Source organism: Carassius gibelio, chromosome B11, assembly GCF_023724105.1.
Source record: "Carassius gibelio isolate Cgi1373 ecotype wild population from Czech Republic chromosome B11, carGib1.2-hapl.c, whole genome shotgun sequence".
In the NCBI taxonomy this organism is placed as follows: domain Eukaryota; kingdom Metazoa; phylum Chordata; class Actinopteri; order Cypriniformes; family Cyprinidae; genus Carassius; species Carassius gibelio.
The window spans coordinates 21,680,176-21,693,774 of record NC_068406.1 but is presented as its reverse complement, the minus strand read 5'-3'; the positions used below and the strand labels follow the sequence as shown (position 1 = coordinate 21,693,774).

Sequence of the window (13,599 nt, the reverse complement as noted above, 5' to 3'; positions counted from 1 at the left end):
ATGTTTGTCAATTATATGAAATATTTAATCCAGAAAGGACAAAAAAAATAATCATGAATGAACCTCTACAGGGTTCTTTTGATTGAAACCTTAAAAGGGTTCTATATAGAACCTTTTAGGGGTTCCAAATACATAGCGTCTGATAGAACCTTTTAAGGTTCTATATATAACCTTTTCTTCTAAGAGTGAAAAAAAAGAGTGAGTCAGTGAAAAATATAAAACACAATTTTATACAAGTAGATGACTAAAAGTATAAAAATATATTATTTTAGAAGTTAAAATGAGAAAATATTCAAATAAGTGACAGGTTGGACAGTTTGGGCTTATGAAAGATGACTGAGAGAGCCTTCTATTAATAAGTCGAGGTATTGATATTAATGTTAATTAATCAGTTACGGACAATATTTCTTAGGATCCATAAAGATGTGCACAGATCTGTTTTAACCCTCGCAGTGCATTATGTCCACTCAGACTCTGCTCTTTTTTTCTTTTCTTTTTTTTCTTTTTTGCCATTTATGTGGATATTTCAGGGGTGTATTTTATCACAACATTTCAGATGTCTGTTTTATTTCCGACTCTTAAAAATGAATTCAAAAAACTTCCATAAAGTGGATTATGCATAGCTGGTGTAGAGCAAACGACCCATGAGGCTTGTCTAATGTCTCATGATGAGACTACTGCTGTAAAAAATAAAATAAGTAAATAAATAAAAAGATATTTCACAATGTTTTACTGTATTTTAATGAAAGCAGCTGAATATAAGAGACTTCTTTCAAAAGCATTGGTATATATTCTTATTTGGATGGGCACTAAATAAGTAAATGTAACTGTGTGAGGATTGTGGAACATATTGTGGCGTTCTTCCAGTCTTTATACACTGGAGGAATTTGACCGCATGGCAAGTTGGCTGTCGTTCAGCAGGTTGGGCAGCGCAGTGGGATGTGAATATACTGTATAATAAAGAAGTTAATCCAGAATCCTCTCGAGCTCACACAAAAGAAACAAATCCACCTGTTCTACTACGCTTTGCTTGAGTTTCTTAGAGCATGGCCTGATCGTGACAGGATTTCTCTGTGACATTTACAAGAGGCCGGAGAAGAGAGTGAATGTGGTTTCATTGCTGGTCAGATTCCTCTTTTTTTAATGCAAGTCAAGTGAGCAGAATATGTCTTAGAATGTTTACATGTTTGTTACAGATGTAAAGTGTTAGTTTCAATGAGATACTATTATAGTTTGAATTATGGTGTATTTTAATTTTTGTTAAAGTTTGTTTTTGTGCATGTGAGTTTTTTTGTGTTTAATTTGTTTATACGTCTAGTTTTTATTATATATTTTTTTTCAGTTTACATTTTTAAAGCTTAAAATAGATTTTATTTATTTTTTACAAATTTTAACAAAAAAAAGAAAAGTTTTGTATGGATTTAGTCGTCATTCAAGTTCCAAATTCTGTTATTATTCTGATATTATGAAAACCCCACTGACAACACATACCAGCCTTTAGCTGTGGCTAGAAACCTTTCTGAAGATTATTTTAAAATGTCATGTGACATATTTAGAAAGGGGCACTGTCCCAGTGCATGTGCCAGTCTGACTGAAATGTCATACCCAAAAACCGACTCCATACTGTATATTTGAATATTGTGTTTCTGAGTTGAAGTATCTTTCTAAAAAGAGAAGATAAACAAAATGAATTATAGAAATGGAAACGAGTGATGCAGTTTTATATACAGTAAATAGGAAGATGAAATACTGAAATGGAATCAGAGGAAACGAAATGCACTGTAAAAAACTTAGGCAAACAAGCTAAAATAAAGAAGACAAATTCTTTAAATGAAATATGTGACTGCATTATTTTAAAGATTCTTCTCCATCTGAAACAACTGCATTGATATTTCAGAGGCTGGTCTTGTTTGTGCCAGCTTTGTTTCCCACATGGCTCATTATTTTGGGTTTACCCTTTGTCTCCACAGGTTCTCGCCGCAGTCACCGGTGTCCAGGTGTCTAGACCTTGTTGGTCTCATGGTTTCTTGTTAGGCTTCCCCGTAATGAGGCAGAGAATTAGGAAGGAAAGTCTTGGCAACAAGTTAACATTACTGAGATCTGCCTCAAGCTCCTCTGGCCCCCATCCAGTTTCACTGAGAACAGAAATCTGATTTTTAAGTGATTGGCTGAAAACAGAAGAGTGAAAGAGGGGAGGTTTATTGAAGTTTATGCCCGAAGGACGAGAAATTCTGTGCCTCACTGTTGCTTTTAAATAAAAGCTAGAGGGAGCTACAACATTTAACTTATCAACTACTGCATCAACACAAACAAAGTCACATTTCTGAAATTACCTCAAGAGTAAGAAGATGCCTGTTAGAGTTCAGATCATGACAGGACACGAGATGGATTGCAGTTCATATTAATAAAATGGGCATGATTATATTAAACAACTCTGAGGATTGTAATATGTAACATTTTAAGCAACATCATAAGCAAGAATGTTGTTGTTCCTAAATATCAGTCAGTAATAATAATAAATGTTGCAATTTGAAGTACAGGTAAGCTATTACCAATTCATGAGCATTGTTGGATAAGCTACTCTAAAAAAATGATTAGTAGCTATTAATATATTTGTAACATTGTAATTAGATTACTGTACTAATTACACTCTTTAAAAAGTATTGCATTACTTATTTACTTTTTAAATCCCATATCAACCGTGACCAGCTGAACAATACAAGGATAGGCATGCAACTGCTTTTAATTCTTTCAAATAAAATTGCATAAATTCATTCTTGAATTGCTCAATGTATTTAAAGATTTACGTTTTAACATTAGGCTAGACACTAAATTTTTCTATCAAATCCACTGTTGTTTTATATAGGATAGAATTGGTCTGTGTTGTATTGAATGCAATTGCATGAGAAGTAGCCTAACTGTAATTGAGAATAAAATTAAAAGCAACCCTTTACTTCACTGCACACAAAGCGCCACATCACTTGATCCGCTCCTGAACGAATCAGCTTTTTGAATGAATAGATTGAATAAATGACTGGTGTTATGATATGGCCTATCCTACACAGTATATTTACTGCTAAATGGTGCTGTGATTTTATTAAATAGTATAATATCTCTGTCAATAAAATAGCCTGCCTATAATAAAATATCACTGCAGACATTTTCTTATTCTAGCCAATCAGAATGCTTTTGAGGCACGCTTAGGATGTCCATATATGGGAAACCGGAAGTTAAAAATGTGGTAGTTTGAATATTTGTCTAATACAATGACATTCATGTATTCCACACCTTTCAGGACATTTTCTGAACAAACCATATGCTGATTCTGAATAACCCAGTTTGTAGGTTCCAGCATGACTGCTTGCTAAATTCTCAAGGCTCTTAAATACCCGAGGTGCTTCAACCATCTGACAGGTTGTTTATTAAGGATGGACGAATCTGACAGATGCACGGTGAATGAGAATTTTCAAACAGTGAGAAAGAGACAGAAACATTCACTGTTATCTGAGAGGATAATGAATAGGCTGCGAACGAATTGCATCGGCGATTCAGCAAAAAACATCTGTTTACTTCTTTCAGACGTGTGTGACAGTAGTGGCATCCTTTACTGTATTTTGAATCATTTATACTGTGAATGATAAATTGACCTTGACATTTTACAGTTTTATACCAGTGAAGTAACTTTGTAACTGGGGAGAAAAAAAAAGCATTTTCCTTTCAATTTATTTAAAAACCATCATCTACATCTGTCATCCCCAAAGAACAGCTTGGGTCATTTCAACATTTGTGGCATTTGTGGAAAATCCCCTTTCTTTTCATAAGCTTTGAAGATTTGTGATTCTCCTTGCTTCAGTCACCTGGCTTGAAGAGTGCACAAAGCACCCCCTTCATAGCCTGCTACATTTCACGCTCATGTGGAACTGTGGACGTCTCAGGAATGTTGAAACGGAAACATGACATTTAAAAGCTGACCGCCTTATTGCATCGTCACGATTCTCTCTGTCAGAAAACAGAAGGGTAAGACGGGGTTCCGCTTCACCTCAAAAAGGGACCTCAAGAAATGGGGTCTTTTTACAAAGGTGGCTGGCCATGCAGCATTTAGATTCTGGTGGATGATCTGGGGTGATTTATCTCTGCCATGTGCAGTTGATGATTTTACAGTAATACTGAAATTCAAATAATGTTTTCACAGCAGTGCCTTGTGAACCTATCCTGTATGGGAAGCCAAAAGCACTGAAAGTGGGATGAAACAGAGTAAACTCACAAGTGCGTGCTGATCAGTTAAAAAACACTTAATGTAGACTACGCACACAAATACGGTTAAAATGCTATGCAATATGGTGGTTGTGTTAACACACTGCCAACACATTTTGCATAATAGGTGCCCTTTAACTGTGACTTTTGTCTCAAGAAACAACTACTTTGCTGCTTATTAATAGTTAGTGAGGTAGTTGTTAAATTAAGGGATTGGGTAGGATTACAGATGTAGAATATGGCTATGCAGAATAAATGCTTTATAGGGTTACTAATAAACAGCCAATATGGTATTAAATAGCATGCCTATAAGCAACTAGTAAGGATTGATCCCTATACTAAAGTGTTACCTTTTTGTAACCATTGCATGAATTGTTTTGGAGGGCTACCCTTTATGTAATTTGGCTATTTGTAATTTTATATGATTATTTCTTTTAAAAAAAAAAATAGAATATTTAATTCAATGTTTAAAAGTAAAGATTTTCCCTTTTTATCACAAACCCTTCTTTTTCATTGTCCCTTTGAATATTTACACGTTTCAGCCACAGTCTGGTGTCACCTTCTGAAAGTCACTTTTTTTACAGGTCATTTATAACACTTATTTCTTTCAGGAGTTAACGCACAGTCCTGAGCTCTTAAGGCTGCTTATGTTCTCAAATGTTTGTGATATTGACAAGAACATGGGTACTCCATAGACAGGGAGTTATGTGATAGGTGCAGACATGATTTCAGCAATGACAAAGTCTGCATATTGGTTCTGGCTCAGGCTTTTTTTTTATCTTGGAGAGTAAAGTTGCATTTAATTGGTGTTGTCCTGTGTTGGCTTTTGCACAGGCTCCCTGTTAATCTCACCTCATTTCCTCTGCTGTTAAAACACAGCACAGTTGATAGGACAGTGGATGTTCACCTATTATCAGAGAAACTTTAGAGACAAGGAGACCTCTCTGGTGTGTATTAGCCGTGAGCAGAGCTCCAGATCAGTTGATCACGCGCTCTGATCAATATGTGGTCTCGAGGAAATTGGCTGGGGTGGTTGTGCTACATAAAAAGGTTTCAGCTGACAGCTGTGACTGAGGGGCTCCTAATGAGGCTGAGTGTTCCTGCAAGCTGGATGATGTTGCAACCTGATTATGTACTTTGAGGAGGCCTGATTGAAGAAACACACACACACAAAACAATATCTAATAACTGCTATGAGTTTGTACATGATCAATTATCACTTTCCAGGAGTTTTCTCATGTTCTTGTAGTTTTGTCAAAACTTTTCACTTGTGGACAGTAGTAGCCAGAAAAGAGACTCTGGGTGTGCATATGAAAATCTGGGTGTGCCACATTTATTGTCAGATTACTGTGCAAAATTATGGGATAGTATTTTTGTCACACTGCTTCCGTCCAACCATACTCCTAGTGTTAATTTGCAGGTCGTGTCAAAATGTAGTTAATTGTTAAATGTAATAATTTTCTTCCAAATACGATAATTTTGAACTTTAGCTATTTCATTTTGTTTATTTTTCATTACAGTTTATTCACTTTAAACAAATTATAATATATAATTATAGGATTAAAATGAATTGTAGTTGCTCAATATAGATCTTTTTTTTCATGTTTTTGTAATGTCTGGGAAGCCAGAATGCGCATGCATCAACAGAAATATTTATTAGCTGAACCCTGTTTTTTTTACGTGCCATTTATAGCAAGACATATTACAGATGATATTACAGATGCTTTGTCAGATTTAAGTTGAAGCGCGTGCCGAACCGTGTGTGGTGAACCGAACGGTTTGTTTTTTTTTATTTCAGCGAACCGTGCCATCCCTAATACCTCAATAATCAATCAATTACAGGCCTAAAACAATCATGTCCGAGCAGACGGATATTAGTACATCTCATCACACCGGCACCCGCGTCTAAATCAGTTGTATGGTCTGGTTTTCAGTCTAAAACAGTTGCATCAAGTATAAATGTCTCGCCTGTTTCGGGAGGTGCGCGCGCAGTCAGCGGAGGCTCGCACCTCCAAACTCGCACCGGAGGCTCGCACCTTTTTTCTCAGATTTTGAAAAATCTTCGCGATCGACTTAAAATGCTTCCAAGATCGACTTGTCGACCGCGATCGACGGGTTGGTGACTACAGATATAGCGACCAACTTTTTTTGAGCAAGCATTGATTATGCGTGACACAGTCTCAATTTGTGGGACGCATGTATTGGGCTCAAACGCTTTGCGCGCACGCGCTATGCGGGACGGGTGGTCACCCTACCTGGCACACCCGTCTAGAGTGTGTCCACCTTTGTGTGTGGGTCCATGTACATGCTGAATCGACAGGTAAAAAAAAAAGGCTCAAATATTCATTTATCACCAATTAATTGTTTGACATAACTTTCTGCTTCGATGTCCAGATCTGAATGTAAATAATCTCAAACAGGCTCCGAAGTCCCGATCTGAATCAACCGAGTCGCGAACAGGCTCCAAAGTGCCGATCTGAATCAACCGAGTCGCGAACATGCTCCGAAGTGCCGATTTGAATCAACCGAGTCGCGAACAGACTCCGAAGTGCCGATCTGAATCAACCGAGTCGCGAACATGCTCCGAAGTGCCGATCTGAATCAACCGAGTCGCGAACATGCTCCGAAGTGCCGATCTGAATCAACCGAGTCGCGAACAGGCTCCGAAGTGCCGATCTGAATAAACCGAGTCGCGAACAGGCTCCGAAGTGCCGATATGAATCAAACGAGTCGCGAACAAGCTCCGAAGTGCCGATTTGAATCAACGGAGTCGCGAACATGCTCCGAAGTGCCGATCTGAATCAACCGAGTCGCGAACATGCTCCGAAGTGCCGATTTGAATCAACCGAGTCGTGAACAGGCTCCGAAGTGCCGATCTGAATAAACCAATTCGCGAACAGGCTCCGAAGTGCTGATCTGAATCAACCAAGTCGCGAACAAAAAAAAAATATATATATATTCTAAGTAAACAACAATAGCCCAAGTTTAGTAAACATTTTTTATTGAGACTATAAAAAAATAATTCTGCATCTATTTTTAGGTGTGCCAGCTGCCACTGTGGGTGGCACAGGCACACCCTGGCACACCCGTGGCTATGCCACTGCTTGTGGATACAAAGCAGCTGCGCCGGTGATGTGGAGATTTAAGTGCGTATGTGTATAAATTAATATTATGTAAAAAAAAAAATGTAATTTTTATTCAAACATACACATTTACATTTATTTACATGCATTTATAAATTAATTATATACATTTCATTTAGAATTGAACTTAATTTTTCAAGTAGTTATATAATTCCATATCTTATAAAAGTGTATTATTATGAATGATATATCTTCAGTTATGAGGCTGAGTGTAATATGATTTGTTTTGTTTTGTTATATTTCATTTGCTGACTGAATGAATCACCATTATGCTAAATGAAATATGCTAATCGTGGCCTATAGCTTTATAGCCTATAGCAGGCACGTGCACACATAGACATCAAAGGGGGCTTGAGCACCTGCCCTTTTTATTCCTGGAGAGAAAGTGCCCTTTTTTCTGGGGTGTTTTTTTTTTTTTAAATAATATATATTCCTGTTTGCGCACAGCTTCCCTGTCAAACAAATATATTTATTGAAGAATAGTATATCTAAATATCAGGTCAGGAGTTCTCAAGCGCTCATTGAGAACCGTTTCTGTCAGACGCGTCTGATTCGTCGAGAACCGAGGAGCTGATGATACTGCGCATGTGTGATTCAGTGTGAAGCAGACTGACTCACAGCTCGTCTGAACCGAACTGATTCTTTTGGTGATTGATTCTGAACTGATTCTGTACTTATGTTATAAGCGCGGGTAAACTGAAGGCTTGAATTAAGGGCAGTCATCGCTAATGACAATACATCGAGCGCAAAAGAACCGGTGAACCGTTTTTTTTTCAAATGGTTTATTTGATCGAATTGTCCGAAAGAACCGTTTCACTTGAGCACCTGCTCCTTTGCCCCAAAAGTGCCCTTTTGTCAAAGCAAAATTTCCTCGAATTTTTTTTTGTAATAACATACCCTTTTGTGAATGCCTGCCAACGCCCAATCATAATATTATTACAATTTATTAATAATAATTTAGTCGTAAATAAATGACCAATATGATGACCTTTCACCTGACCGGGAAAATTCCTCAGGCCGCACGCGGATTTTTAATTGTATTTTCAGAACCGTGGCAGCTGGTAAGTGGTGTTTCATTCTCAGCGAAGTGAATTTGATGTTTATTTACTTATTATTATTTTACAAGAACGATATGATGTGAGAACATGCAGATAAGTTGCTGTGTGTAGCCTGCCCTGTAGTAGTAACACTAGCGTGCTGTTTGAGGGAGAAAGGTTTCACAGGCATCGAGGGGTCTGGTCTTTTTTATGTTATTTGACTAAACTTTTATTATATTACAGCACTTATTTATTTTTTAACACGTTGAGTGTCTTAAAAATAATTATCACAACACTGGTAAGGACTATTCAGATTTTCTCATTCTCTGAATTATCATTATAAAAATTCAGGAATTAATTATATAATTATATTTTAAATGTGACGCAATTTTTTTTTTCTACAATAGCAACAGTGTTTACAACAGCAAGACCACTTTAGCCTTTAAACTCAATAATATCTCTCTGGAAATAAATGTAAAAGTATCAATGTCAATAAAAAAATGCATAATATACCTGACATCAAAGTGCAGTGTGAAGGATATGAATAACAAATGTAGCCTGTCATTTGTTTACGTTGCAAAGGTGTTCAATTTTAGACAATAACAACTACAACAGTAATAATAATATTAATCACTATATTCCAGTGGATCAGTTTTTTATATTTTGTATCAATATTTAAGGTGGACTTATTGATTAGGTGCAAGAGTAGTAGTGATGGTTAAAATAATAGATTAATGCTGAAACAGAGAAGAAAAAGCCATCAGGTTGGGACAATTTAAGACATTTCAGTTTCTAATCCCAGAGCTGTTATTATTTTAAACTTAAAATTGTCTTCTCTATTGTTTCTTTGCTTCAAAGCATTTGCTGCTGTATCAATACATAACCATCCATATCGATACGTGAATCCGCAAGGAACGCATCACAATATATTGCTGTATTGATATTTTGAACAGCGCCATTTAAAACCTTGTTCCATGAGCCCCTTTTATACTTTGAGCACCTTCCCCTCCAAAGGTCTCTGCACGGCCCTGGCCTATAGCTTTACATACACTTTGAAATACAGCTGATAGGGAGTGACATTAAACTTGCACCTTTCTTTCCTCTGACTAAGGTAATCCGTGTTGCATAATGATTACTTTTTTTAGGGGAAAGTGGTAGAATATTGATAGTGGATTTTTTGCCTTTTGCTGTTGAGGCAAACCCCGCTATTGTGTACTTAGCACACAAAAATATGAGAAGGGTCCAATTTCAAACAATTGAGCATATTTGCTGACTCTCTTTTTTTATTCACTTTAAATCCAAAGATTTTTTTTTTTACTTTTGCTGACATTTCATTCACTACACTTAAGGAAAATCAACAGACAAACACGAACAGTGACTATTTCTATTCAGCTTTTAGTGCTTAATATTAGTAATTAAGGGAAATTCTACATTAGCTACACATTCCATGCTACTCTAGTTCTTTATAGCGTATTAACAGGGTGTGTGATTGGCCGAGGCTTCAGTCCACCTTCATCAGATTCCATTTTACCGCATGACTGGCCCGTATCGAATCCCTAATACCCGGGTCCAAAACAGTGACCCACTTACCATGCCCTGTCTTCTGTTAACTCTCTCTCGTTGTTTTTCTTTGTTAATTTAAATGTTTTCATCCCTCAGTCAGCTTGTTTATTCTATAATTACAGACTTGATTATATGATATTCTCCATTAAATGTTGTAATGTTTGTGTAAAACTACTTTGTAATATTTTGAATAATCTTCATACAGCTCACAACAACATTTATACATTTATGTTATATATATAACAGTATGTCAATGAAGGGCCTTCAGCATCCATGGAACCATTTCCATTCCACAAAAAAATTATTTATTCAAAAAAATAAAAAAATAACAAAAAACAGGAAAACAAATCGAATGTTCTTGCATCTGCTCACTGAAACCAAGTTTTGTGTGTGTGTTTTGTTTTTAAAACCCATTTAGAACCTTTATTTTTAAAATAATAATCTACAAAACTCCTGAAAAAAAGCTGTAAAGACCGAGTTTCCTTAAAAACTGACATTTTAGTGCTGTAGCAGAGGAGAAGACAATGATGACTAAACTTTTCATTTTTTTGGACGTACTGTTCCTTTAAGGAAAGGCATGGAAATTTCGAAGTGTGCGTGTACCTGCTGCATCCAGTAAATGTCTGTATGGAGGACTTCAGCATAAGATCCTGAATTAAGTTGGAATCTTGTTTATAATCAGCTACATATATGAGACTTCCTTTCTGAAACCCCGAACAACATGACGACTGAACAGTAAAAAAAAATTTTTATAATAATAATACGTCTTTGGTTAAAGAGAGGTTTTAATAAGAGAGTTTCTGTATTTCCGCTCAAGTCGTTCTCTCTCGCGCTGTTCTCTTAATGATTGCATTACTCCTCTCCAGCGCTTCTCTGTGTGTGAACGCAATGACATCCCCGCCTCTCGAGAAACCCCCTCCTCTCCTGAGCAGAGGATCACATTCACACAGTAACTCCATAGATCACTCCTCATACACTACCCTGCACTAAAATAAATTAAAACAAATAAAACAAAACAAAGGACGTTAAAGAAAAGCGCAGACAACAAGGCGAGCAATGCTATCTTCTGACAATGCCTCATCACCACCGTTGAGAGTGAAGCAGGATGAATTTCATCTTCTACACATTCTTGGCATACTTTTATTTGGGATCGCAAATATTCCTTCTCCATACCCTGCTCGTCCGGCCCGCTCATTCTCACCCGCAGCCCTGCCACATCCTAGCGCGGATAGGACACACCGTGCGCCTGGGTGCCCTCCTGCCTCCCCGCCAGTCGGTCCGGGTGCGCGCGGCTCTCCACCGCGCCCTCAGCGGTCTCGCCGACAGCGGCAACAACTTTCTTCCGTACAACTTGAGCCTGGACGTGGTGTCTCGGGAAGCCCCGAGCGGAGACCCCGAGTCACTCTTCAGGTGTGTGTGTCAGGATATAGTGGTCCAGGGGGTCTCGGCTGTGCTCGCCTTCCCTCAGACGCAGGAGGAAATAGTGCAAATGGAATTTATGTCCTCTTTTTTGGAAATTCCTTTTATAAGCATCATTGAGCACGGAGAGCCCCTCAAAACTCAGGTAACGCGTTTCATTTAAGCAGCAGACCTGCTCCTGATTTTAACCTGGTGTTGATTTGTTGACTTTTTAACGCTTGCAGCTTACGTCTGTGACGCGTTTTATGCTCAAATGCGACTTTCGCGCATCTGTTGACTGGGAACGCACAGGAACCGGTGTGAGTTTAGGGCTGTTTGGAAGCGAAGGTTTATTAAATACACCCCCTCTCCAAAATATTCCCACCCTTATGGTGGCCAAAGCACTTTGTGGGGCCGTATGTATGTTTTTAACATTGAACATGAATTTCAAAGTTGTTTTCAAACAACGTTTAAATAACAAAAAAGTTTTGCCGAATGCGCAAATTGTACGACGCAAAGCAGAAATCACTATAACCATAGCAACAGTTCGCTGCTCTAACACTTTCCATTAAGATTACTAAGATTTCTACTGGACTGTTGCATCGACGAAACATTATCACTTTTTAGATGCATGTAAAATAAATATATACATTTTTCAGTGTTTTATTTATAACGTTTTAGTTGCATTGCATTTAGTTGCATTGTTATAACAAAATAGTTGCATTATAAAAAAAACGTTGAAAATGTAATGATCTGGAATAGGTTATATTTAGTGGATAAACGTGAATTCTTCAAGGACAATATTCTCCTTTTTTTTTTTTTTTTTTTTTAATCACTTTGTTTTATATTTTGCCTGTTAGTAATAAGCCTCTAGTAAAAAATGGCTTAGTAAAATGTATGTCATTGTTTTTTAGAATAAACACATCTTCTAGTGTTATGACCTTGAGCACAAGGCTAATAATGATTCAATGAGCTGTAGAATTCATATCCCTGTTACTGTCATCCCTGTTATCCTTGTATGAAGGCATAGCTAAATCCAAAAATGTATTCATGTTTTTAGATTATTATATATTTTTGCTTATCCTTGACAATGAAAATGAAATCCACTTAACAAAATGACACAAGACAAAATGTTCAAAGATGGCAGGCTTGGTGTAATCGCCAAATCAGGTGCTTGTCAAGCAATTTATGCAAGACCTGATCTAACTAATTATCTACCATGCCCTCAATTTATGTGCTATCCGAAATGGCCTATAATATGGTTCAGAGTTTTGTGTTCTTTTTTCTCTCTCTTTGATGTCAATGTAGATTAATTTTGTGGAGATTTTGGCTTCACTCTGAGATGCAGCTTGATGTGGACTAGCTGATCATTCCCTCAGGTCACAACAGATCTCCTCTGCTTGTGTGTTAGGTTTGTGTTTGGATTGTTATGATCCACCTGCTCTATAGGAGAAAATGTTTCTCTGACAGGTGTGTTCTCTCAAGCAGAAATAGATGCCGCATCGCATTACACTCAGTCAGGTATGTCACACGCTGAGACAGTTTCACAGACATCCGTCTCAAATGAGAGGTTCTGCTAAAATGCTGGAGTTAATGATATGGACTGGAATACATTAGATGGTTAAAATGACATTTGCATGTAGCAGCTGTGCTGTTTCCAATTGAATTGTATTTCTCTCATTTGTTTGTTGTCATGTTTGATGCTGAATTGTTGGCATACCTAATGAAATATTATGGAGTTCTTTTGAGTGTATTAGATAATTTGCACCTGTCTTGGCTGCAGAGGGAAGCTTCATGTACTGGTGTATTTGGCTTGGAGCACTGGCTGAAAAGTGCTTACATCACAAGGTACTTTAAGAAATTAAAAAGGGAGAAAATACTTTAAATCTTACACCCAGATGGGGAAACGCATACATTTTTCTTGTTTAATATCTATCCATTAAAATCTCTTCAGGGGCTTCTTAACTACTGTACAAATGTTTAGTGAAAATCCAGTGAAATTCTCCACATCTAGTCATTCAGCTTGAACTCATGAGTATTCGTATGCCTTTCTAATTAAAAAATGTGTGGTTCAACAACACATACTCTTACTTACATTTGCATAGATGCTGAAATATACAATATTGACATACTGACAGCATCTAAAATATAAAATATTTACATTTGAACACTTATTAGATGTACCAATGTGTACAAATCTAAAC

The 13,599-nt window shown here is 37.1% G+C and overlaps 1 protein-coding gene across 1 annotated transcript in view; it reads left to right on the top strand.

Moving 5' to 3' along the window:
* Positions 1-11,102: 11,102 nt before the first annotated feature.
* The window catches only part of grin3bb (glutamate receptor, ionotropic, N-methyl-D-aspartate 3Bb), a 70,112-nt gene continuing 67,615 nt past the window's right edge, over positions 11,103-13,599 (top strand). Inside the window, exon 1 of the mRNA XM_052568732.1 lies at positions 11,103-11,561. Within this exon, the coding sequence (XP_052424692.1) occupies positions 11,103-11,561 (459 nt within the window). The remainder of the gene's footprint in view (positions 11,562-13,599) is intronic.